Raw genomic sequence first — 21,879 nt, 5'->3', positions numbered from 1 at the left:
ACCTACCTAGCTAGTAGCTAGTAGTAGCTAGTTAACGGTCCTATTTAAATGTTAAATACTAACCATTCCTCCTACTTTGAACACATCCACTTCCCAATCCTACTTACGGACTTCGCCTGCAACGAGCAAAAAATGAAAGCTGTTTACTGCTAGGTCGCTACCGCCCTGATGGTACCACGGGCCCTAGCGGCCACTGCTTCCTCCACTACCTCTACGTCCACCACCTCCACTGCCGCCGCAGCAACCTGTACAGCTTCCCTCATCACGACTCTCTGCAGCTACCCGGAACCCGGCGACGACTTCGCTGTCGCCAGCGAGAGCACGGCCAACTGCTGGGATTACTGCAACGCCCACCCTCCGTGCAGCTTTGTGATCTTCGCCGCTGGCAACCCTACCACCGGATCCGGCACATGCTGGCTGTACCCGGGGCAATCCTACAACGCGAGCGAAGGCAGTTCCGACTGCAGCAGTCCCTACCTGTCTGTCTACGACGAACCCGTGTGTTCGGGCGGGAGCGCAACCACGACCACGGCTGGCGCCTGCGCCGCCACCGCGACTCCCACCGCTGTCGCCTCGGTCTGCGGGTACCCGGCGCCCAGCGACTGCTTTGACGACTGTGTGACCAGCACCGGTGCACCGGACTGCTTGAGTCTATGTGCGGGGGCCGATTCCTGCAGCTACGTTGTCTTCAACCCGGAGAATGCAGACAACTCGACGTATGCCTCGGGCAACTGCTGGATCTACCCGAACGGGACCTACGACGCGGGGTCTGCGACTACTTGCAGCGGTGATCCGGAGCAGTACGTCTACAACAACGTGTGTCCCAAGGCGTCGTATTCATCGTCCGCGCTTTCGTCATCTGCTACGGGCACTGGAACTGTAGCTACTACTACGGGCTCTACGGGTACTGAAATTGCCGATAAAACCGCGGCCTCGTCTACCAGCAGCGAGAATTCTGCGCCTGCTGGCCTCTCGCTTACTAATCCACTGGCGATAGGCATGGCAATGGTAGTATTGCAGGCCTTTTGGTGAGATTCCTGTAGTAATGTGTGGTTGTTCGGCGAAGCAATGTATTATATAAGGAGCTGCTAGGGTCCTCGAGTAAACTGCCTAGGACAATGAGAGAATTGTTGTATGCTAATCTGCATCCTTCTACTGCACCCAGGTCAACTGGCCAGGTCAAGGCTGCCACCTGAATCTGGCCGCATCAAACAAGCTGGATCTGCCGTTAAGGCATCTGAAGCCTCGTCTTGTGCATCCAGTACTACTTGTAGCATTTTGTGGCTAGATGGAGTGGCGATTCTTGCACATTAGACGAGCACTAATCTAGAAAGTATGAGGCGGGATTTGCCCATGCCCAATGGCTTCATCTCAATCATTATCAACATGTATCTGAGTTCATTCAAGCGAGTGGCAACCGATCCTTGAGGTAACTTTGTCGTCGTTAAACAACAGGTTATTGCGCCACCCGGAGGATAACATCTCCGCCCATGCCAAGTCTGCGTTCAGACCCGGAACTCTGTGGTGCCATCAGGGTTTGGTTCAACATATGACACGCTAGCTGAAATTCTCGAGAAGGCTAAAGCCTACAAACCTCACTACATCGTTTTAATCACTCTATCCCGTATCGCCGTTATTGGAAAGACTCAAGATACCATCGACCTTCCAACCTCTGACTTTGTCTCATACAAAATACCCGGACGCAGAGCTGTATCTCACAAATTAAGGCTTTAAGCATAAACCATTGCCAATACCATGCCGATATATCAATCGAAATTGACAGCTCGTTATCCGATTGAGGCAGATGTAATCCACGAGTACCACTGGCCCAGCATCCAAAAGAAGAGGGTTTTCGCCCCCCGTGCCAGCCAAGCATCCAAGCCATGCCAAGGCTCTCCGTCTCGTATTGCCTTGCATGCCAGAGGATGTCCCGGCACGTGGCGTATACCCGGACTAAGTCTCCCCCGGAATTCTGGGCCTCCCCGCGTTTCTGTGGGGATTGCGGGGGAAATCTGGGGTGACAGCTGCGACAATTCCACGGTGGATACACCCATGTTCACGGGTACTTTGTCGACCCTGAGATTGTCTACGGTGTTTCCTTCACCGGTAGAGATGCGCAAGACATGGGTATAAATCGATAGTCAGGCCTTGCAGGTCTACTACTGCCATGCACTCCTCTCCTTGACCTCAATTAGAACCAACGCACTCCTGAAAAATAGCGATGGCCACGCAGACCTCAGAGAAGACCGATCTCGCCCTCGAGGCGCAGAAGACCAGCAATGTGCACGTGGAAGACATCAAGTCTTCTGAGCTGCTTGATGCAAAGGGGGGCGATTACTCGGGAGCCACGGCCAAGACCGATGAGGTGGAAATCCGTCTCGTCCGCAAGCTGGACCTGCGAATCATGCCCATTCTGTGGATGATGTATTTTCTGAATTATGTTAGTGATCGATCCCAGTACCAGGATGGTCCTCACTAATCAATCATCTAGCTGGACCGCAATGCCATCGCCAACGCGCGTCTCAATAACCTCGAGGAAGACCTCCACCTGGTCGGGACGCAATACAACACCTGCATCTCGATCCTGTTCATCGGGTACGTGAAGCATGTCCCGCACCCACAGCACCCTCCCACTGACCACTGCCAGCTACCTGCTCATGCAGATCCCCTCGAACATGTTCATGTCCTCCCCCAAGATCCGCCCCTCGCTCTTCATGAGCATCTGCATGGGCAGCTGGGCGATCGTCTCCGCCCTCACAGCCCTCACCAAGAACTACGTCTCGCTCGTGCTGGTCCGGTTCTTCCTCGGCGTGGCGGAAGCCCCCTTCTACCCCGGCGCGCTCTTCCTGTTGTCGTTGTTCTACACGCGCAAGGAGATTGCCCTGCGCATCTCCATCCTGTACACCGGGAACATCGTGGCCACCGCGGTAGCGGGACTCATCGCCGCCGCGACCTTTGCCACTCTCGACCAGAAACACAATCTGAAGGGCTGGCAATGGCTTTTCATCATTGAGGGGGTGGTCACCTTTTTCATCGCGGCCCTGGGCCTCATCATGCTCCCGGACCACCCCCTCACCACGCGTTGGCTCACCCCGGCCGAGCGCCAACTCGCCCACGACCGCATCACGCGCGACACCGTCGCCCACGAAGCCCCCGGGTCCGAAAACAGCAGCACCTGGACGGCTCTCCGTGACGCCCTCCGCGACCCACGCCTCTACCTCCTGGCCTTCATGCAGAACATGCACCTCAGCGCATGCAGCTTCAACAACTTCTTTCCCACGGTCGTCGGCAGCCTGGGCTTCGACCGCACAATGACCCTCGTCCTGACCTGCCCGCCCTACCTCGTATCCGGAGTATGCAGTATTATCGTCGGGATGACATCGGGCCGCTACAACGAGCGCACCTGGCACATCACGGCGAGCATGGGGCTTGCGGTGATTGGATTCGTGATCGCGTGTATTACACTCAACACCGCCGCGCGGTATCTGGCCTGCTTCCTGTTCGCGAGCGGCGCGTACGCGGTCAACTCGGTGATTCTGGGGTGGGTGTCGGCGACGCTGGGCCAGACCCCCCAGAAGAAGGCGGCCTCGCTGTCCGTGGTCAATGTTGTGGCCAATGCGTCGTATATCTACACGGCGTATCTGTACCCGAAGAGCGATGGGCCGCGGTATCTGGTGGCCATGTCGGCGAATGCAGCGTTCGGGGTGTTGACGATTGCGAGTGCGTGGGGGTTAAGGGTTTGGCTGCGGCGGACGAATCGCGCGATTCGCGAGGGAAGGGTGCCCGGTGGGGATGAGCGGGTGTTGTATGCTTATTAGGTCTTTCTGGCGGTCTGCACTTAGGGTAGTTCTGGGGGTGGATGGAGGGTTGTGTTGTGGTTTTGTGCAGGGGTAGTCTGAGCTTATGTTTGATAATTATCTCTTTCCTTGAAATATCACCTTATCCTTTATGAAAAAACGACATTAGATCCAGTAGGAAATAGGTACGAAACACTTTTGCAGAGAAACTTCCAATTCGCAAATACTTAGGTCCTCCCTTTTCCTCCCAAGAGTTTCTCCCCGTAGCACGATATGATTAAGCACTATACCGTTCCCACCAGCTAAACAAAAAACACAACAGGATAGTCGCCAGCCTCGCCCCCAATGGTATAAAGAGTGGTTGCTTCGGCTCGTATATTTTCGAGACCATCCAGAAGCCCTCCTAGACCTTCATAGCGTGACCACAGAACCTCGACTCAATATCGAAGCCCTAGATCACGCACTCAACAGTCGATCCATCTAAGCAAGGAACCATTAGCTCAGCCCAGTCCAGTCCAGTCCAGTTCAGTCCCATCTACTTCTCCTTTCGCTGTCCACCCAAAACAAGGAAGATGAAGAACATACCGCACCGCTTGGGCTTATCCTCATCCCTGACCCACCCACGGGGTGTCTTGAACCACTTGCCGGACTCCTCGCCGTTCCTACACCGAATCCAATCATCAGCAATCGCAATCCCAACCACCTCAAGCTCAACTCCAACAGACGTAAAAGGAGGGGCGCATACTCATAGTAACAGAACGAAGTGAACGTCGCCCCGAGAATGGACGTCCCGTTCTCCGGGCTCGACGCGCAGGGGAACTTGTAGTAGGGGTAGGACACGCGGACCTGGCAGGAGTTGGAAGTCTTGTCTCCGCCACTGCCGCGGGCCTGGAGGCTGCTGCTGTCTTCCGCCGGGGCGGCGGCTGCGGCGTTCAGGGCGAGCGGAAGGAGGACGATGGCGGAGATTGGGGATTTCATGACGCAAGAAAGAAAGTGACTTGTTTGTGAGGGTTTTGGGGTGTGCTGAGGCAGGAGTAAATTGTATGTGTGTTGTGGAATTGTGTGTTGATATCTATTCGGATGTCGTTGTTCTGGCGTGGATTTGGGGGGTTTTTTATAGATCTGGCAGCATACTATGAAGAACAGCTTCAGGTGAGACAGAGGGTCTAGATTCGATTCTAGTATGCGGGCATCATCATCGTCATCATCATCATCATCATCATCTGCAGTCTACACAGCCTCCTGCCAGCCAGGGCTGCACCTCTCTTAAGCCATGGGAACTGTCGTTCAGTGAGGTGATTTGGGCAGATCTACTGTTTAGAGTGATGCGTGCTCGGGTCTTGGCGATGGGCGGATGGCAAGATGATAAGGTTATGACATGTTGCAGATCCGCGACCGAGTACGCCCGCCGAGCGGTAGTCTGGGCCATCGGGTGGGATGCTTGGCATAGTATGTCCAACAAATAGAGGTAACCTAGAAATCTAGATCGGTTTAGATTGGGTCTCTTGGCGATGCGAAAGACTGGGCAGACTCCCCATCTTTCACCTTGCACTGATGCGAAATGTCGATCTTGGCGTGGTCATGTAGCCATTACGAGATATGACAAATACAGTTTGCGTATTTCACTGATTATACTCCGCATTTTATATTTAGTGATTCGGTGTGTTTGAGAATCACCTAGCTGCTGCGTAGTTCCTCAAATCAGTATACATCCACCGCTATCTCCCAACTAGACTACTGGACTAGCCATGATCCCAGTACCAGAAGGGTATTTCATACACACACACAACCTCACACATCCCCACCCCTCCCCATCCACCCCTCCTTAACCCTCTGCGTAAACGCCACAAACTTCGCCACGCCCACAGCAGCCTCCACATGGCCCTCCGGATCCTCGACCTCCTCCGGAAACGCGATCCCCGTGCCATACAGCCCTTTCACCTCCTCACTCTCCCACCCCCGGACCCTAAACCCCGACGACCGCATATCAAACTCCAGACTCCCATCCACCCTCCTTCCCTCCACATACACCCTTGGAATCGGGCCGCGCTCATAGCCAACCGCCCACACCACATGCGTACACCGCGGCAACCACTCCCGAAACGCTGCCTCCTCATCCTCGCCATCGTCGACGAACTCCACAATCTCCGGGTCGGGGGATCGCTCCAACACTTCGCGGGCCCATTCAGCCGTCGCGCCCTTGAGGCCCGTGTTGTCGAAGATGATCCCTTCGTCGGTGTAGATGGCGTATCTGATGGGGCGGCGGTGGAAGTTGAGGATTTTGATGGCGTGTTGGTTGGGGCTCGACTGCGCGAGCTCGTAGAGGTTACGCACGACGAGGATGCCGGAGTGGGAGTTGCCAATTACGGCGATGGTGGAGGGTTGGTTGCGGGGGAGGAGGTTGGGGAGGAGGGAGCGGCGCATGCAGGTGTCTAGGTCCAGTTGGTGGAGGTTGGGGTTATATTTTTGATGGGTGGTGGGGGTGCGCGGGTGGGCGCCGGTGCTGAGGATCGTGCGGGCGGTTGTAATCGGGTTGGGTGAGGGGGGTGTGGTCGTTAGGGTCCAGATGTTCTTCTGGGGTTGCGGTTAGCTTGGCTATAGGTTCTTGCTTAGGGAATCGATGAGGATGAAAGGGGTAGAAAGTGAAGGGGGGCCCTACTTCAAGATGCGCTTCCTCGACTGTAGCAGTCAGTTTCTCGACCTCTGGGCGAGCGAGCAACCCCTCGATCAGCATGCAGATCATTTCACCGGCGATGCTGAGATGGCAGGTGGAATTGGGGTCCATGGCTTCGAGGGCTGTGACTGCATTGGGGGACGGGGTGGAGTCGATGATTGAGCGCAGGGTTCGGGAGGAGTTGAGGGCTTTCAGGTAGATTGCGACGGTCGTGTTTCTGGATGTTCGTTAGCATGAGATGGACACATATCTGGCCGGAATGTGGGATGGTGGGAAGATCTTACGACGAAATCTCCCGGTACAGGCTGTTCAATCGTCCTCCTTGCCAGGCTGGGTCGACCCAGAGGATCTTTTGAGCTCCCGCGTCGAGCAAGGCCGCTACGGTAGACATGCCCCCGGGACCGGCGCCTACGACGACGGCGTCGTGTGTTGGCTTCATTCTGGTGCTGTCAAAAGTTTGTAGGATGTCGTCGAGAATTGATGTTTGACATTCCAAGGAGCAATGATATCCTGCTTTTCTCTAGGTAGTGATACTGAGTATTCTGCCGTGAATGAGACTATGACATCATCGGGGAGCAACCGGAGTTTGCGGAGACCCTTTTGCCTCTTGAATAGGACACACGCAGATACAGTGGTTGTAAATCAAAGCTGGGTCTAAGCTCAGACACACATCACCTGTATGCCGCCGCCCTCACATCTGAGCATGCGAGACATTCATCCCATTGGTGTAGGATAAGGACTGGAAGAGCAAACACGGGGTCGGTGATTGAGGCCAGGTCTGGTGGCGGCCGTCACCGAGAATGTGGGGCGATGACCCTCAGTCACCGACCTTGGCGCCTCTCGGCGTTTGCAGTCCAGATCTATACACACGGTCACTAATAATTAGTACACATCATCATATATGTTTTGGGCGCTGCATGATTGGTGCACATAGTCACTCATCTTGGTAATAAGTATCGACATCTTCTCGCACTATCTAGCGCAACACGAGCATCCGATCTCATCTCATGCCCTTCAATCATCCTGCAACAGCTTACCTGCATAATCGTCCAATTGACACCTCCTGCACACCATAAAGATGTCCGAATATATCCAAGCAAGCCCCATCGACCACTCTCTCGAGTACTTCAACCTGGGCACTTTCACCCGTCGGGTCACTACCCAGAGCGAAGCAGCACAGACCTGGTTCACGCGGGGCTTCATCTGGAGCTACTCCTTCAACCACGAAGAGGCGGAGCGTTGCTTCGAACAGGCGGCAGTCCACGACCCCAACTGTGCCATGGCGTACTGGGGCTACGCCTTCGCTGCGGGGCCCAACTACAACAAAACCTGGGCGGCATTCGACGCCAACGACCTGCAACGATCCGTGCCCAAATGCCACCGGCTGGCCCAGCTCGCCTTACAACACCTCACCACCAACCCGGATCTGACTCCCGCAGAGCGAGCCCTAATCACCGCCCTCCCCCACCGCTACCCCTCCCCCAACGTTCCCAAAGAGTTCGACTCCGCCAATAAAGCCTACGCAGACGCCATGCGGACCGTCTACAACCAGTTCCCCGAGGACCTGGACGTTCGCACCCTCTTCGCTGACTCCCTTATGAATTGGAAGCCGCGCAAGCTCTACCACGAACAGACCGGCCTACCGATCGAGACCTCGCCCGTTCACGAAGTCAGACGCGTCCTCGAAGAAGGACTCGCCACCCCAGAGGGGAAACACCACCCCGGCCTCCTGCACATGTACATCCATCTTATGGAGCGATCGGCCACCCCACAGGCCGCCCTACTCGCCGCCGATCACCTGCAGGCCCTCGTCCCCGACGCCGGCCACATCTGGCACATGCCCAGCCACATCTACGTGCTGGTAGGCGACTACCGCCACGCCTTGCACAACAACCTGCAGGCAACCCGCGCCGACGACCGCTTTTTCAGCCTCCGCGGAGGGGAGAACTTCTACAGCTTCTACCGCCTGCACGACTACCACTCGCTCATCTACGCCGCGATGCTCCTCGGGCAATCGCGGGCCGCTCTGGAGGCCTGCGACTGCATGGAGCGCACAATCACCGAGCCGATGCTGCGCACCGAGTCACCGCGCATGGCGGACTGGCTGGAATTCTTCTGCGCCGTGCGCGTGCACGTCTACATCCGGTTCGGGATGTGGGAGGCCCTGAAGCAGCTCGCCGTCCCGGAGGATCAGGACCTCTACTGCGTGACGACCACAATGGTCTACTACGGCAAGGGGATCGCGTGCGCTGCGACCGGGGAGATTCCCGCTGCGGAGCGGTACCGGGAGCTGTATGCGCAGGCAGCGGAGAAGGTGCCGCCGACGCGGCTGGACTTTCCGAACCGCATTGTCGACGTGCTGAAGGTGGCGACGGCCATGTTGGATGGGGAGCTGGAGTACCGTAAGGGGGATTACGAGCTTGCGTTCCGGCATCTGCGGCGCGCGGTGGAGATGGATGATGCTTTGTTGTATACGGAGCCCTGGGGGTGGATGGTGCCCACGCGGCACGCGTTTGCGGCGCTGTCGCTCGAGCAGGGACGGGTGGAGGATGCGGCGCGCGTCTATGCGGAGGATCTGGGGCTGGAGGGATCCTTGACGCGCGCGCATCAGCACCCGAATAATGTGTGGGCTTTGCAAGGATATCATGAGTGCTTGGTGAAGATGGGCCGCCAGGCTGAGGCGGGGATTGTCGCGCAGCAGTTGAAGGTGGCGGTCGCGGCGGCGGATGTGCCGATTGTTTCGTCGTGTTTTTGCAGGAGGGGGGATGTGGGAGATGGTGCTGCAGGGCATGGTGAGGGGAGGTGTCGGAGTGCGTCTTCTTGTTAGTAGATTGCGCTGTATGATGAGGAGGTGACTACTATGTAGTCAATGTCTTTTGACTGGATGTGTTTGATTCACTATGTTGTATGTTATGTTTGCCTGCTCTTTGTCCGATCTCTAACCCCTGCGCCAACAGCGCAGTACTGATACATAGAGGCGACATTGCACTTGTCGTATAAGTTCCCTTGAAGATTTGCCCTTGTACTTGGTAACTGCAGACAAAATACCTTACCCTTCATCCTATTTAAACCGAGATACGTGCTTGCGTAGCACAAGCATTCGCATAAGAGGTCGAGCCCGTGTAGTACAGCCGGGAGGCACTGCACCGGCCCTGATTTCCCAATGTGGATCGATCAGATAAGCCTCGGGGATAAGAGGTGGGGTCAGCCTCAGCCCACAGCCCACTCATCCCACCAAACTTCTTCATCTCCCCTGCCAAACATCATCCGAAATAAAACAATCCCCTTGGCGCCAAGCACACGTACACCATGGCTGAATCCAACGTGCAGAGAGACAAACCCGCCGAGCAGTACAGCTGGTACCAGCCCGACCTCGCGCAGGTCAAGGAGCCCGCCCGGACTCTGCTGGCCGAGTACAGCAAGATCCCCGAGGAGAAGATCATCGACCATGTCAAGGAGGTGGTGAGTGAGCGCCCTACACCCTCAAGCTTTCCATGATCTAAAATAGAGATCTACAGCGCGATCGTGCCTTCGCCGTGGTAAGCCACCCTTCCCTCCTCTTCACAACACCCAGATGTGCTAGCACTCAACTAACCACCCAACCAGTTCCCCTACCCCTGCATCGGATCTTTCCGCTTCCTCGACATCACCATCTGCGCCTCCCCGGCCTACCCGGAGATCCTCTCGCGACTGAAGTCCTCGAACGAGACATACCTGGATCTAGGCTGCGCAATGGGCCAAGACATCCGCTACCTAGTACATACATCCCCAACCAACCATCCCGAACCACCCAAACTGACTTCCCGAAGATCCACCAAGGCGCTCCCGCCACCTTGCTCTACGGAAGCGACCTGCACCCCGAATTCATCTCCCTGGGCTACGCCCTCTTCGCCGACCGCGCCACGCTAGCGACCGAATTCATTCCCAGCGACATCTTCGACCCCTCCTGCGCCCTCCTAACCCGGCTCGCCGGACAGGTCGACATCATCAACGCCGCCTCGTTCTTCCACCTCTTCGACTGGGCCACGCAGGTGGCGCTGGCCAAGCAGGTCATCGCGCTGCTGCGGCCGCAGAGAGGGTCGCTGCTCGTCGGCCGGCACGTCGGGGACTTTGAGGCCGGGGCGCGCGCGGACAGCGAGCTGGGCAATACCTACTACCGGCATGATCTGGCGTCGTGGCGGCGGATGTGGGCGCAGGTGATGGCGGAGACGGGGACGGAGTGGGAGGTCGACGTGCGGGCGGAGGAGTGGGCAGATGTCAAGCAGAATCGGCATAATCGGGACAGTTCGTTCAAGATGGTTTTTGTGGTGAGGAGGATTTAGGTTGGGTGGTTTGGGGTGGGAGTTGTAGGGGGAAAGGGAACTGAGTGGATGGCAAATGACTCGCAGGGACATTAGTAACAGAAGCGACTTCAGTCTTCAAGATTTTTGTTTAGTCGTCCTGACAGTGCGCGCGCTGTGCATAAGGTCCTCAATTGCCGATAGCTTTATCTTATCACCCCAAAGGTTGTCCCCAAGGTCCCTGTACAGCACACGTTGATAAGAAATGAGCCAAAATACTCCACACCAAATTCACCATCGCCAGGTTTTTTTTTTTCTTCAGACGAAAACGATGATGATGCATAGCGATCTGGAGAGCGTCAGCTATGTTCGCCATGATATGCAGACCCGAACGAAGTACGCAGGCCAAGCACCCCAGCAAGCACAGCTAACCACCAGCAGAGCGGACTACCTCGTGCTCCCCCTCCTAGCCACCGGCTTCGCAACCTACCAAATCGACCGGACCAACATCGCTAGCGCATTGACTGGAGGTTTCGCCTCGGCCATCTCCGTCGACGAGAATACCATCAACCTGGGCAACCAGCTTCTGTTTCTGGGCGTCATCCTGTTGGAGATTCCTTCCAACATGGCTCTACAACGGGTGAGCCGTGCTCCCTCTCCCGATCCCACAAGTATCTCGTTGACAATACTAGGTCGGGCCCCGTCGCTGGATCGGTGTCCAGGTCTTCATCTTCGGAGCCCTCGCCGCCCTTCAAATCTTCATCCGTAATCGAACAGGATTCCTCATCACGCGGGCTGTGCTCGGCCTCGCGGAGGCCGGGTACATCCCGGCCGCGATGTACACACTCTCGACTTGGTACACGAAGGAATAACTGACGAAGCGCATTGCGATCTTCTTCTTCGGGATGTTCGGGGGTGCAGCGATTGCGCCGCTCCTGGGGGCCGCGCTGCTGAAGCTAGATGGCCGGGGCGGGTTAGCGGGGTGGAAGTGGATATTTCTGGGTGAGTAGCATACCCCGAGCTCAACCCCAACAGCCGAGGACTTGAAGTGCAGCAATGCTAAGAAAACGCAGTTGAAGGTCTCTGGTCCATCATCATGGCCCTCCTCCTCTTCATAGGCCTTCCGGACCGCCCTCCCAATCCCCCGAAATCCAACTCACCCACAACCCGCGACAGCAACAGCGACAGCGACAGCAGCAACAGTAGTAGTCTCGACAAGCCCACCCCGAACCCACCTCCCACCTCCCCCGAGAACGAACGCATCCCCTGGTCCCTCGTCTACAAGACCCTAACCAACACCGCCAAATGGCCGCACTTCCTCGCCACCGGCTGCGTCTTCGCCACCTGGAGCCCGCTGACCACCTACACCCCCAGCATCATCATGTCCCTGGGTTTTAATCGGATCACCGCCAACGCCCTCGCCGCCATCGGCAACCTCATCACCCTCCCGGTCATCTTCCTCTTCGCCTGGCTGAGCGATGCCACCCGGAAGAGGGGGTGTGCCGTCCTCCTCGCGATCGGCAGCTACCTCGTCGCGTTGGTGGTGCTGCGCACCGTGCAGCCGCACGTGGGCCGGTGGGGGCATGTTGGACTGTGGACGATGGTCAACGGGTTGGCGGTCGGGTATCACCCTGTGCATAATGCGTGGATTCAGGTGAATTGTGATTCGGCGGGGGAGAGAAGTATTAGTGTTGCGTGAGTTTCCTTTTCTTTCTGGGGCTGAGATAGAGAGGGGTCTGAGGATGGGTTGCTGACTATGTTGATAGGTTATGTAAGTTTGGAACCTGTGCGTGTGTTTCTTGAGTGGTGGAGACTGATTGTGTTTCCTAGTTGTCATGTCTGCGACCGCCGGGCTGATGGCTGGTAGCCAGATCTTCCGGGGAGGTGAGGCGGATGATTTGTAAGTTATCATGAATTACAGGGAGTGGGAGTGTGCTAATGTGAGATCTAGCTATCCGAAGGGGTTGGTCATTATGATTGCGTTGGTAGCGGCGGGGTTTGTGTTGGTGGTCGTGCAGATGGGGATATATCGGTTTGGTGATAGAAAGAAAAGTGGGCCAGTGGAGCAAGAGTGCTGGGAATAGTGCAAATAGCTCAACGACCTAGTCTCATTCGCTGCGGCTTTCAGCTGTCATGATGACTTCAGACAATGCGAGAGGAGATTCCTCGGAAATTGGCCTCGTACAATCCTGGACGACACGGTCTAAATGCAACCTCTGTTGGGAGTGGCCCACATTCTCGGGCGAACAAGACGCGAGGCTCTGGCCATCCAGGTCCCAGATGATGATTTGGTCAGATCCCCCGCATTCTTCTGTCTAAATGCTGGTACTTGAGTGGTCCCAGGTGCCGATGTGGAGGACGAACGGCCGACCCCGGAATTCCCACCTCGGCACTGGATTGCGGGGCCCCGCACGAACCTCGCCAATCTCTGGTGACCCTGCTTTTTCCCTGCGAGGGTCGTCAGTTGCACTTCAACTCATTCTTTTTTTGGTTATCTTCACCCGCAAACATGAGGAGGAGTCCAAGGGCTATAGCGGGAGAGTCATATTGGAGTTAAAGGTTAGATCGTACTACATGAAGGCGGCCGACATGAACCGACGACCAGACTGGCTCTTTTTTGGTTCTTGCAGTGCCTGTAGCTTCTGTCAGCTGCTTGATGAGTGATATGCACTTCTCTCTTGGCTGCAGCTCACTCGGTCGATCTCTATCCCGAAGGTACAATACTGTCGGGTTATCCGAGCTTGCACCTTTCCCCAGGCCAGGCAAGTATAAAGTCGAAGCTTCGCGGTGAGATCGAAGTTTCACGCAAGAGGTTGAGCGGTTAACCTTGACCTAGTCATGCTGCCCCTGCTTGTATCCATCGTAGCAGGCCTAATTGTGCCTGGGACTGTCGCCCACGGCACTAACGACCAGGTTCTGGCTGACCTCGACTACGGGAGCTTCCAAAACCCGTCGAACCTCGTACGGCCGCGCTTCCGGTACTGGGTCAACGATGCATCTGTCAGCCCCAGCACGGTCGAACAAGATCTGAAAGATATCGCGAAGTCCGGTGCCGGAGGCCTTGAACTTCTGGAATACTACAACTATGGTGATTCCGACAACTTCGGGGGCGGCTTGCAGGCGCCGCTACAGGCGGACTGGACGCAGTACGGATTTGGAAGTCCGGCCTGGAGTGAGTTCTCGGTCACCTAGTTGCTTTGCTTGTGACAGTTAGTGATATGTCCAGAGAACCTCTCCCTCACGGTGCTGCGGACAGCGAAAGAGCTCGGGCTCGTGGTCGACCTCGCTGTTGGCCCCAACCAAGGGGCCGGAGTCCCGGCGCCATATCACGATGAAGGCCTTCTCTGGGATCTGGCCGCTCACAATGCCACTTTCTCCACTACCGATGGCTTTGAAGGAACGCTGCCGGGCTGGGGTACCGGTGAGCTCGTCGCCGCGGTGACGGGGTCGGTCAAGTCATCCAGTGGCAGCGTCAAAGTCCTCTCCGTGGACTCTCTGCACGACATCACAGGCTCCGTCAGCAGCAGCGGGCACGTTCAAATCTCATCTTCGCAGTCGTCGGCCACGACGGAGAGTCATCTATTTGCATACTACCTAGTCCACGCGGATTACCGGGAGGTCCAGAGTCCCGCTGACGTGCCCGCTGCCGTGCCGCAATCCCCCGTCAAAACGTGGTCGGAGAATGGTTCCTGGGTGGTGGACCATTTCTCGGTGGAGGGCGCTCACCTGATGGCCTCGTTCTGGCAGCAGTCACTGCTGAATGCGGAGATGTGCGATCTTCTACGCGAGGTAGGGAACTACATGTGGGAGGATAGCCAGGAATACAAGGCCGCCACCTGGTGGACTCCCCGCCTCCCGCAGGTCTTCCAGGCGAATCGCGGCTACAGTATCGCCAAATATCTTCCTATCCTGGTTGGATCGGGCGTGCAATCTTCAAATGTCACGTACGTCACGGATGAAGCGGACGAGGGAGGAAGTCATGCGCAGGACTATGAGCAGACCGTGCGTGTATCCCTACCCATGAAGCGTCTAGTAGTGCTAACGTGCAGCAGTTGACAGAACTAAACGCCGAGTACCTGGGGGCACTCACCGAGTGGTCCAATAATCTGGGAGTTCAGTGGTCCTCCCAAGTTGTCTACAACATGCCCATGGACATGCTGGCCAACATACCAGCCGTCAATGGCCCGGAGACCGAAACCCTGGGGTTTAGTAACTTGCTAGACGGGTACCGACAATTCGCAGGCCCGGCTCACCTCGCCGGCAAGCGGATTGTTTCCAGTGAAGCGGGCGCGATCATGGGCTCGGTGTATCAGGAGACCATCGACGAGCTTCTTTGGGGTCTGAAGCGCTCCTTGGCTGGGTCGGTCAACAACTTCATCCTGCACGGATGGCCCATGGGCGGCAACTACGGCAACACGACGTGGCCGGGCTTAACAACCTTTGCGTACCTCTTCTCTGAGATGCACGGGCCGCGGCAGCCTGCCTTCGAGTTCTACTCGGACTGGATTGACTACGTGGCGCGGAACCAGTGGGTGGCGCAGATCGGCATCCCCAAGGTGGATCTTGCGTTCTGGGCGAAGAACACCACTGGATATGAGTCGATCTCGACGTTGTACGCGGCGACTGATCTCGAGGAAGCAGGTAGGTGATTTGCTGCAGTGTAGACTGGGCACCTGCTAACAGGGGTAGGCTTTACGTACGAATACCTCAGTCCTGACAACTTCGATCTCCCGGAGGCATATGTCGCCCACGCCATCTTAGCGCCGAATCGTCAGGCTTTCAAGGCTCTGATCGTCCGGGCGAACGAGACTCTGACTGTAGCCGGCGTAGGCAAGCTGGTCAGATATGCGCAACAAGGTCTTCCGATCATCTTCCCTGGCGGCTTGCCCTCTACCTTCAGTGGATATGATCCCAGGGGCCAGGCGCAGGCGCTGCATCTCCTCCAGAATGTCACCTCCCTCCCCAACGTCCACCTCGTATCCGATCAAAACCTTGCCCAAACGCTTGAGTCTCTGCACATCCAGCCGCGGACATCCACGGCAACCAACAGCACGGTGCACACGACCTGGCGCTACGACCCCACCACCAAGACCTCCTACATCTACATCTTCAACGACGCCGCCGGCCAGCCCGTCAACAGCACCGCAACCGGAACCATCACCTTCGCGACAACCGGCACACCGCACCTCTACGACGCCTGGACGGGTTCTGTGTCTGCAATAGCCATCTACAATCAAACCTCCACGCACACGACCATCCCCATCGACCTAGCAGGCAACCAAACCCTCATCATCGGCTTCCACCATCCCCGCAAACCCAGCCCACCACCGCCTCACATCTCCATCCCAAACCCAAACGCCCAAATCGATGCCCTCGCAACAACCACACTAGAAACCAAGCACAACAAAACCACCCTCACCCTCAAGCGCACCTACGACCCCTCCCCCCTAACCCTCCCCCTCTCCACAACCACCAACAAAACCCTCCCCCTCAACCCCATGCTCGCGCCCCCCATCCAGCTCACAAACTGGTCACTAACCCTCGAATCCTGGACTCCACCCCCAGACATCTTCAACATCACCCCGGGACCCACCCGCACAAACACGACCTACCCCAACCTCACCACCCTCCTCCCCTGGTCTCAGCTCAGCCCTGCCTTGCAAAATGTCTCAGGAATAGGCTACTACACCACGACCTTCACCCTTTCCCGGAACCACACGCAGCAAGGTGGGGGCGGCGCGATCCTCGACCTCGGAAAAGTCTCGCACGCCTTCAGGGTTAAGGTGAACGGCCACGCGATTGGACCGGTGGATCTGAGTTCGGCTAAAAAGGATATCGGGCGGTGGGTCCAGGCAGGCGAGAACACGGTGGAGGTTGTGGTGACGAGTCCGTTGGGGAATGTGTTAAGGAACTATTGGGGGGTGGTTGGGAGTGGGGGGAAGGGGGCAAGGGTGACGGGTGCGCTGCCGGGGGTGGGGGAGTATGGATTGGTCGGGGTGGGGTGGGTTGTGCCGTATGAGGTTGTGGAGGTTGGGGTTGGTGGTGGTCGTGGTGGGCTTAGATAAGGTTCGGTCTTTGGGTGGGGGTTATATGTATTCTGATAGCTATACTTTCACCTTTGGGGTAGAGCCTTGCCGGTTGAGGGTGTGTCAATGTGGGGATATGCTCTATTGCAGCTAATAGTTATGGAAGTAAATGGAAATACATTCCAGTATCGCCTTACTACGAACCTGAATTCAGCCAGGGGTCGTTCAGCAGCTCCTGTGCTGCCTTCCTCTTCTCAGGGATCCACTGCAGCATCAACCGTATAAACTCGAGAAACATCTGTTGATTCTCCCCTAAGATTCTCCTCTACCCCCTGCAGGAAAGTTGCGGGGACAGAAACACCGCCCGCACCCAGCCAGTTACCTATAGTAGAATCGTCAGTGCAATCCTCTTATACGTAAGGAGACTCACCCTCATCCGTAAAATCATTGCGAGTCTGCAGACTCCGTCGAACAAGGGACACAGGCGGCAGCCCAAGACACCCCACCATCTCAGCCACATGATGCGAGGGCGAGTAGTCCTCATCTTCGTTGAGTGCGTTGAACAGATCTCTGTCTTCAAAGATATCCCATACCTGGCACCAAGTCAGACCCCACATGTGCTTGCTTCTCGCGATTGCGCTCCGCTTACCATGACACCAAGACCCCGGATATCAGCACTCGAGCCCCCAATCCATATCGAACAGTACCTCGGGAGCCCTGGAGATCTCCGGCTGGATGATTCCTCAGTGAGACTGACCGATCCAGATCGCAAATAACCAGCTGTCCCCATAGCATGTCCTTTGGAAGGCGATGCGAGCGGAAGGTATAGATTGTCCGATGGCTTTCCAGCACCTTTCGGGGACTGGGGCTTTGGTACCTGGCTTCTTCGAAGTTGCGCGCTACCGAAAATGATTCCTCCAAAACAAATTGGCGGCAAGAGCCAAATGGGCCTAGGAACTAGCAACAGAGCCGGACAAGCGTGGCAGATTGCATCATAAGATTAAAGTAATTTACCCGAAATAAATTCAAGAAGGGGGAAGAAGCCTCCGATAAGCATCGAACACCAACCACGGCACTGCCGCTTGGGGTGGATGGGGGAGCAAGGACTACGATAAGCCCGTGAGTGAGATTGGAGTGAGATTTTCGCGGCGAGTATTGCGAATTATCGTAGTATAGACTGCATTTGTCTTATGCAGGTACCTCCTAGCCCTCTTTTCCGGCTCTCGATCAAATGCTCTGCATCAACTAATGTACTTTTAGTTCAAACCGACACTAGGGATTCTTGTTGATTTTTTGGCCTCGTTTCTTCGTTCCGCAATAGTGGTAGTATAACCTCTCCAACCCGCTATGTTAGATCACCACATTTCCCCTTACTGAACTTCGCAATGTGATTGCATTTCGCCAACTGGTTGCAGAGGCTGTCTGAATTCGCTTTCAATTCGTAAAGGAATGATGCTCATTTCTCCTAGAGCAGCTGTTTTGTGGCAGATTTCCTTTCTAATGTCAGGAATCATATGGAGGAGGAGAAAGTTGTAGGTCTATGAATGTATCTTTTTCACCAAATGCACGCTAGCTCTCGACCTGGGACGTCTAAGGAGATGTCATGACAGTACGGTAGGATTAAGCTACCAAGTTTAGCATTTACTCCCGTCTGATGCACATATTGATTGCTGAAAAGGGTCAGGCGGCTGCGGTCAGCCAGTCTACATGATCGAAGTTAGGGTCCGTCTGATGCCACATGCTTGCTCAAGAGAATAGAGGCTGGCTATAACAGATCCAGGTTTTAGAAAGAAAACTGGTTGTGTGTCCGACGGCGAAGTGAAACTCGCTTAATCAAGAATGAGGAAAGTACAGACCACTTTGCATGGCAATGTACCTGAATGCAGGTGTATATATACAGAACACCTCCAAGCAGTCAGCATCGCAAGGTTGGGTCAAAAACGCCAATAGAGACAACCCGATCATACCTATTCCGCTCCTCACAGGGAAGACACGCGGCGGGTGAAATATCCCATCAGCTGTATGTAGAATTACCTGACATAGGTGACTGAAGTTTCGGATTTCTACAATATACCCCATAGATTCTTCCAATCTCATCCCATAATTCTATTCTGGTGTTTTCCACTATGTCTCTTTACCAGAAGGAGAGGGTGGAATAGACTGGACGACAAACCCTTTGACTCCGCTCCTGGTGTATGGTCGTGGTCATTGCAATAAATTCAATAACATTGGTGGCGCGACAATCATGTATTTTGATTAAGGATTCGCTTACCATCGCTCATTCTGTTCATGCGTAGGTTGTATACTGCGGGCTTTACCCTGCCTACTGTCACCGAAAAAGGAGATTAAGAAACTGTGCCTGCTTAACCACCTGAAGAGGGATAGTGCGGCGCAGCCCCTTGCATTTTTGGGCAGCCCGCAGCGGCCGCGAAATACGGAGTGATTCGCCCAAATATCAGGCTTTGAGAGCCGAATCCCTTTTGAAAAAATGTGAGCGGCCAATTTCAATGCCTTCTAAGTCCAAGGGAATTAGGCTCATTCTTGTCTCTCGAGCGGCGCGAGGCTGACCAGCAACGTGGTTTGCGACGAATGGGCACCGGTACTATCAGAGATCCGCGATCTTTTTAGGCGGCATGTGTTAGTCGACAATAGTGGAAGCAGGTCGGTGCCCTTTGGGTTGATCTTGTATCTTGGTAACATGTATAATCTGAATACCTTTGTCGTGTTGAGGTTAAGCCAGTTCTGACAGAGACAGGCATACGTGTTATGTACCAGATAGTCAGGTAAAACGATTCTAGATACATCTACTGCCGGCGCTCTGACCTCAGTAGTATGGTGTCTAGTAGATAAGATTCTTATAGCAGAACAAACGTTAGTTCGTCTAGGTAGAAAGCTAAAGAGTATAAATCTATGCTTGCTCATCCACGTATCATCTACCATCAAGTATAAAGATACGAAGCAGCAGCCTGAGGTCAGCTTTACTTTATCACAATCAAAATTCTTACATGTCTTTTCTGTCGTGCAACTTGACAAAATTCACGTCTCATCATCTGATCCACTGATCAAGTTAATAAGAATGGAGACAGTTTCGTTTCTATTGTCAGAAGAGGATCTATCTTGCAGGAAGACCAAGGTGGAAGGGATGCTCGGCTATAAATTTCAGATTGATGAGACTCGTTTAGTAGAGGCTCTCACCGCACCCGGTGCTGAGGGAGAGGAGCGCCAAGGGAATCGATACTTGGCAGATTTTGGACTTGATACTATCCGTTCCTGCGTTGCTTTCGACGGGTATAAAAAGAAAGTTAAACCAAGTAAGTTCTGACGCTTGACATCTAGTTGATCGTATATTCATTTAATGCACTGTAGGTACTACTGCCAGCTTGAAACAACGGATCTGTAGCTACTCTCATCTTCAAAAAGTGGCTGAGCATACAGGCTTCGACAAATGCATCATCTATAATCCCCGATCAGGGAAAGGTCGACCTGTTGTTGTTGGGAAAGCTCTTGCAGCAGCCATCGGTGCTGCACATTTGGATAATGGTTGGAACTATGAACGAACGCTAAATATCATTTATAAGCTGGGGTGAGCCCTTAAGAAAAACCTGCCCCTGCAGGAACACGCTTGTACTGACACTCTCACTAAGATTACTGACTGATAACGATAATGGTGTTGATCCTCAACTTTTGAGAGTGCAGTCCGAAATTCCATCCGAGCTGAATGTTAGTGACATGTCAGTTGCAATGAATCAGACCACAATACAGGTCGTTGACTATTCGGTCACTTTTATCAATGGAAATGGAGAAGGCACCGGTGTTTCTGTTGTCACTGGAGTTCGAGACGATGTGCATTTGGCTGCTCTCCCAGCTAATGGAGCTCAAGAAGCTCCCCTGTCAGAAAGCCCAGGGCATCCGAGCAAGAGGGAGAATGGCAATGTGCCTCAGGATTCCGACACTACTATGCCGACAAAGAAACGTCCACAAAAAGAGGACAGTCGTCTCACGGCCTATTTGGAATGCGAAGAAAGCAGGTGCGCGAACCACGGCCTGCCTTTACCAACTGAGACGTATTATACCGAAAATATCCAAGCAGATCTCAGACGTCAAGCTAAATCTCGCACTCTAATAACCTGTCAGAGGTTAATTCTGTGTGTTGGAAGCGCAGAATCTCTCATCACTCTACGAGAGGCAATTAGGTTTTGGCGCGAAGAGACTATTCACAGCTTAGGGCTCCCTCTGCAGGCGTTGACAGCGAGAGACCTTCTGAGACTGATTGAGAGCAATGCAGAAACCATCTCTTATCACCTGGTATTGCAGAGATACTACATCTTGGAACTTTTTAAGAAGAGTGGTGGAGCCGCTACGCCATCTTGTACGGGATTCCTAGTTGTGGACTATCATGGGAACAACCCTAGCAGAAGGCCAGGCAATCCCGTGCATAGCATGGACACAGATGTGTCCAAGAGAATACTCCAGGAATTGGAGCCGCTGCTAGATGGAAACTCTCCCGAATACAAGCACAGACTCGAGAACATTAAAACACTTCGGGCTCTAGGCATGAAGTATCACACCTTGACATCCAACTTCGGTCCAGGAATACTAGCCTTAATACCATCCAGCGAGCAAGTTGGACAGATTGGGATGACGATTTCGGCTTCTGAGTAGGTACAGCAGAAGAAAATTGCGGAATATCATATTAACATCTTACTAGTATCTCGCGACTTCCAATTTCTCTTTTCAAGAGCGTCATCAACATCTTGAATAATACCCAAGGAACGGAGCTGAGGAAGCTTAGTCAAGCTGTATGGGACAAATTGGAAGACATGCTGGTCCATTCGGGAAACCCAGGAGGAAGAAGACTTTGGTTAGAGACTATCGAGAGCAGTGATTTACTCAGATTTCCAAGAAACTCGCCAATCCTAGAACGACTCTTTGACGAGACTTGAGATATACAAGCTGTCGCAAACAGCACCATTATCACTTGCTGGTTAGTCATGAAAATCCCAGGGCGGCAGTACTACCCGGAAATGGATAAGTTACATGTGAGAGCGATATTCTTTTCGATAAAACTGGATATATGACAAAGATCAAGAGGTGAATATTCA

General features: G+C 54.5%; 10 protein-coding genes across 10 annotated transcripts; 6 read left to right on the top strand and 4 right to left on the bottom strand.

The window, feature by feature from the left end:
* Positions 1 to 97: 97 nt before the first annotated feature.
* Positions 98 to 1,146, top strand: ASPACDRAFT_1889165 (uncharacterized protein). The gene has a single exon (XM_020198514.1). It carries the CDS (start codon positions 169 to 171, stop codon positions 1,030 to 1,032), a length of 864 nt encoding a protein of 287 aa, XP_020055009.1. The 5' UTR covers positions 98 to 168; the 3' UTR covers positions 1,033 to 1,146.
* A 445-nt stretch (positions 1,147 to 1,591) lies between these two features.
* Positions 1,592 to 1,900, bottom strand: ASPACDRAFT_121216 (uncharacterized protein). Its single transcript, XM_020196415.1, has one exon. The coding sequence runs from the start codon at positions 1,883 to 1,885 to the stop codon at positions 1,634 to 1,636; it is 252 nt and encodes an 83-aa protein (XP_020055008.1). The 5' UTR covers positions 1,886 to 1,900; the 3' UTR covers positions 1,592 to 1,633.
* A 39-nt stretch (positions 1,901 to 1,939) lies between these two features.
* On the top strand, positions 1,940 to 3,901 carry ASPACDRAFT_121215 (uncharacterized protein). Its single transcript, XM_020196414.1, has 3 exons — positions 1,940 to 2,440; positions 2,492 to 2,595; positions 2,648 to 3,901. Exons 1-3 carry the CDS (start codon positions 2,222 to 2,224, stop codon positions 3,816 to 3,818), a joined length of 1,494 nt encoding a protein of 497 aa, XP_020055007.1. The 5' UTR covers positions 1,940 to 2,221; the 3' UTR covers positions 3,819 to 3,901.
* Positions 3,902 to 4,332: 431 nt separating this feature from the next.
* On the bottom strand, positions 4,333 to 4,775 carry ASPACDRAFT_61391 (uncharacterized protein; the record flags this gene model as incomplete). Its single annotated transcript, XM_020203662.1, has 2 exons — positions 4,333 to 4,459; positions 4,543 to 4,775. 2 exons carry the CDS (start codon positions 4,773 to 4,775, stop codon positions 4,333 to 4,335), a joined length of 360 nt encoding a protein of 119 aa, XP_020055006.1.
* An 813-nt stretch (positions 4,776 to 5,588) lies between these two features.
* Positions 5,589 to 6,910, bottom strand: ASPACDRAFT_61390 (uncharacterized protein; the record flags this gene model as incomplete). The annotated part of the gene is made up of 3 exons (XM_020203661.1): positions 5,589 to 6,371; positions 6,457 to 6,688; positions 6,756 to 6,910. The coding sequence occupies 3 exons, from the start codon at positions 6,908 to 6,910 to the stop codon at positions 5,589 to 5,591; spliced, it is 1,170 nt and encodes a 389-aa protein (XP_020055005.1).
* Positions 6,911 to 7,549: 639 nt separating this feature from the next.
* Positions 7,550 to 9,439, top strand: ASPACDRAFT_44294 (TPR domain protein; the record flags this gene model as incomplete). Its single annotated transcript, XM_020201401.1, has 2 exons — positions 7,550 to 9,263; positions 9,429 to 9,439. The coding sequence occupies 2 exons, from the start codon at positions 7,550 to 7,552 to the stop codon at positions 9,437 to 9,439; spliced, it is 1,725 nt and encodes a 574-aa protein (XP_020055004.1).
* Positions 9,440 to 9,606: 167 nt separating this feature from the next.
* ASPACDRAFT_1857164 (class I SAM-dependent methyltransferase) lies at positions 9,607 to 11,035 on the top strand. Its single transcript, XM_020197529.1, has 4 exons — positions 9,607 to 9,933; positions 9,990 to 10,010; positions 10,078 to 10,227; positions 10,281 to 11,035. The coding sequence occupies exons 1-4, from the start codon at positions 9,781 to 9,783 to the stop codon at positions 10,791 to 10,793; spliced, it is 837 nt and encodes a 278-aa protein (XP_020055003.1). The 5' UTR covers positions 9,607 to 9,780; the 3' UTR covers positions 10,794 to 11,035.
* A 21-nt stretch (positions 11,036 to 11,056) lies between these two features.
* Positions 11,057 to 13,120, top strand: ASPACDRAFT_1881482 (uncharacterized protein). Its single transcript, XM_020198241.1, has 7 exons — positions 11,057 to 11,147; positions 11,193 to 11,391; positions 11,444 to 11,548; positions 11,633 to 11,753; positions 11,825 to 12,433; positions 12,582 to 12,651; positions 12,703 to 13,120. Exons 1-7 carry the CDS (start codon positions 11,083 to 11,085, stop codon positions 12,833 to 12,835), a joined length of 1,302 nt encoding a protein of 433 aa, XP_020055002.1. The 5' UTR covers positions 11,057 to 11,082; the 3' UTR covers positions 12,836 to 13,120.
* A 469-nt stretch (positions 13,121 to 13,589) lies between these two features.
* ASPACDRAFT_1870924 (uncharacterized protein) lies at positions 13,590 to 16,869 on the top strand (the record flags this gene model as incomplete). The annotated part of the gene is made up of 4 exons (XM_020197963.1): positions 13,590 to 13,923; positions 13,978 to 14,753; positions 14,804 to 15,392; positions 15,441 to 16,869. The coding sequence occupies 4 exons, from the start codon at positions 13,590 to 13,592 to the stop codon at positions 16,814 to 16,816; spliced, it is 3,075 nt and encodes a 1,024-aa protein (XP_020055001.1). The 3' UTR covers positions 16,817 to 16,869.
* Positions 16,870 to 17,031: 162 nt separating this feature from the next.
* On the bottom strand, positions 17,032 to 17,567 carry ASPACDRAFT_44290 (uncharacterized protein; the record flags this gene model as incomplete). Its single annotated transcript, XM_020201400.1, has 3 exons — positions 17,032 to 17,159; positions 17,208 to 17,370; positions 17,427 to 17,567. 3 exons carry the CDS (start codon positions 17,565 to 17,567, stop codon positions 17,032 to 17,034), a joined length of 432 nt encoding a protein of 143 aa, XP_020055000.1.
* Positions 17,568 to 21,879: the final 4,312 nt, after the last annotated feature.

Source organism: Aspergillus aculeatus (genome assembly GCF_001890905.1).
Source record: "Aspergillus aculeatus ATCC 16872 unplaced genomic scaffold ASPACscaffold_10, whole genome shotgun sequence".
Taxonomy (NCBI): domain Eukaryota; kingdom Fungi; phylum Ascomycota; class Eurotiomycetes; order Eurotiales; family Aspergillaceae; genus Aspergillus; species Aspergillus aculeatus.
Note: the sequence above shows the minus strand (reverse complement) of the source record. Positions and strands in the feature narration are given on the sequence as shown.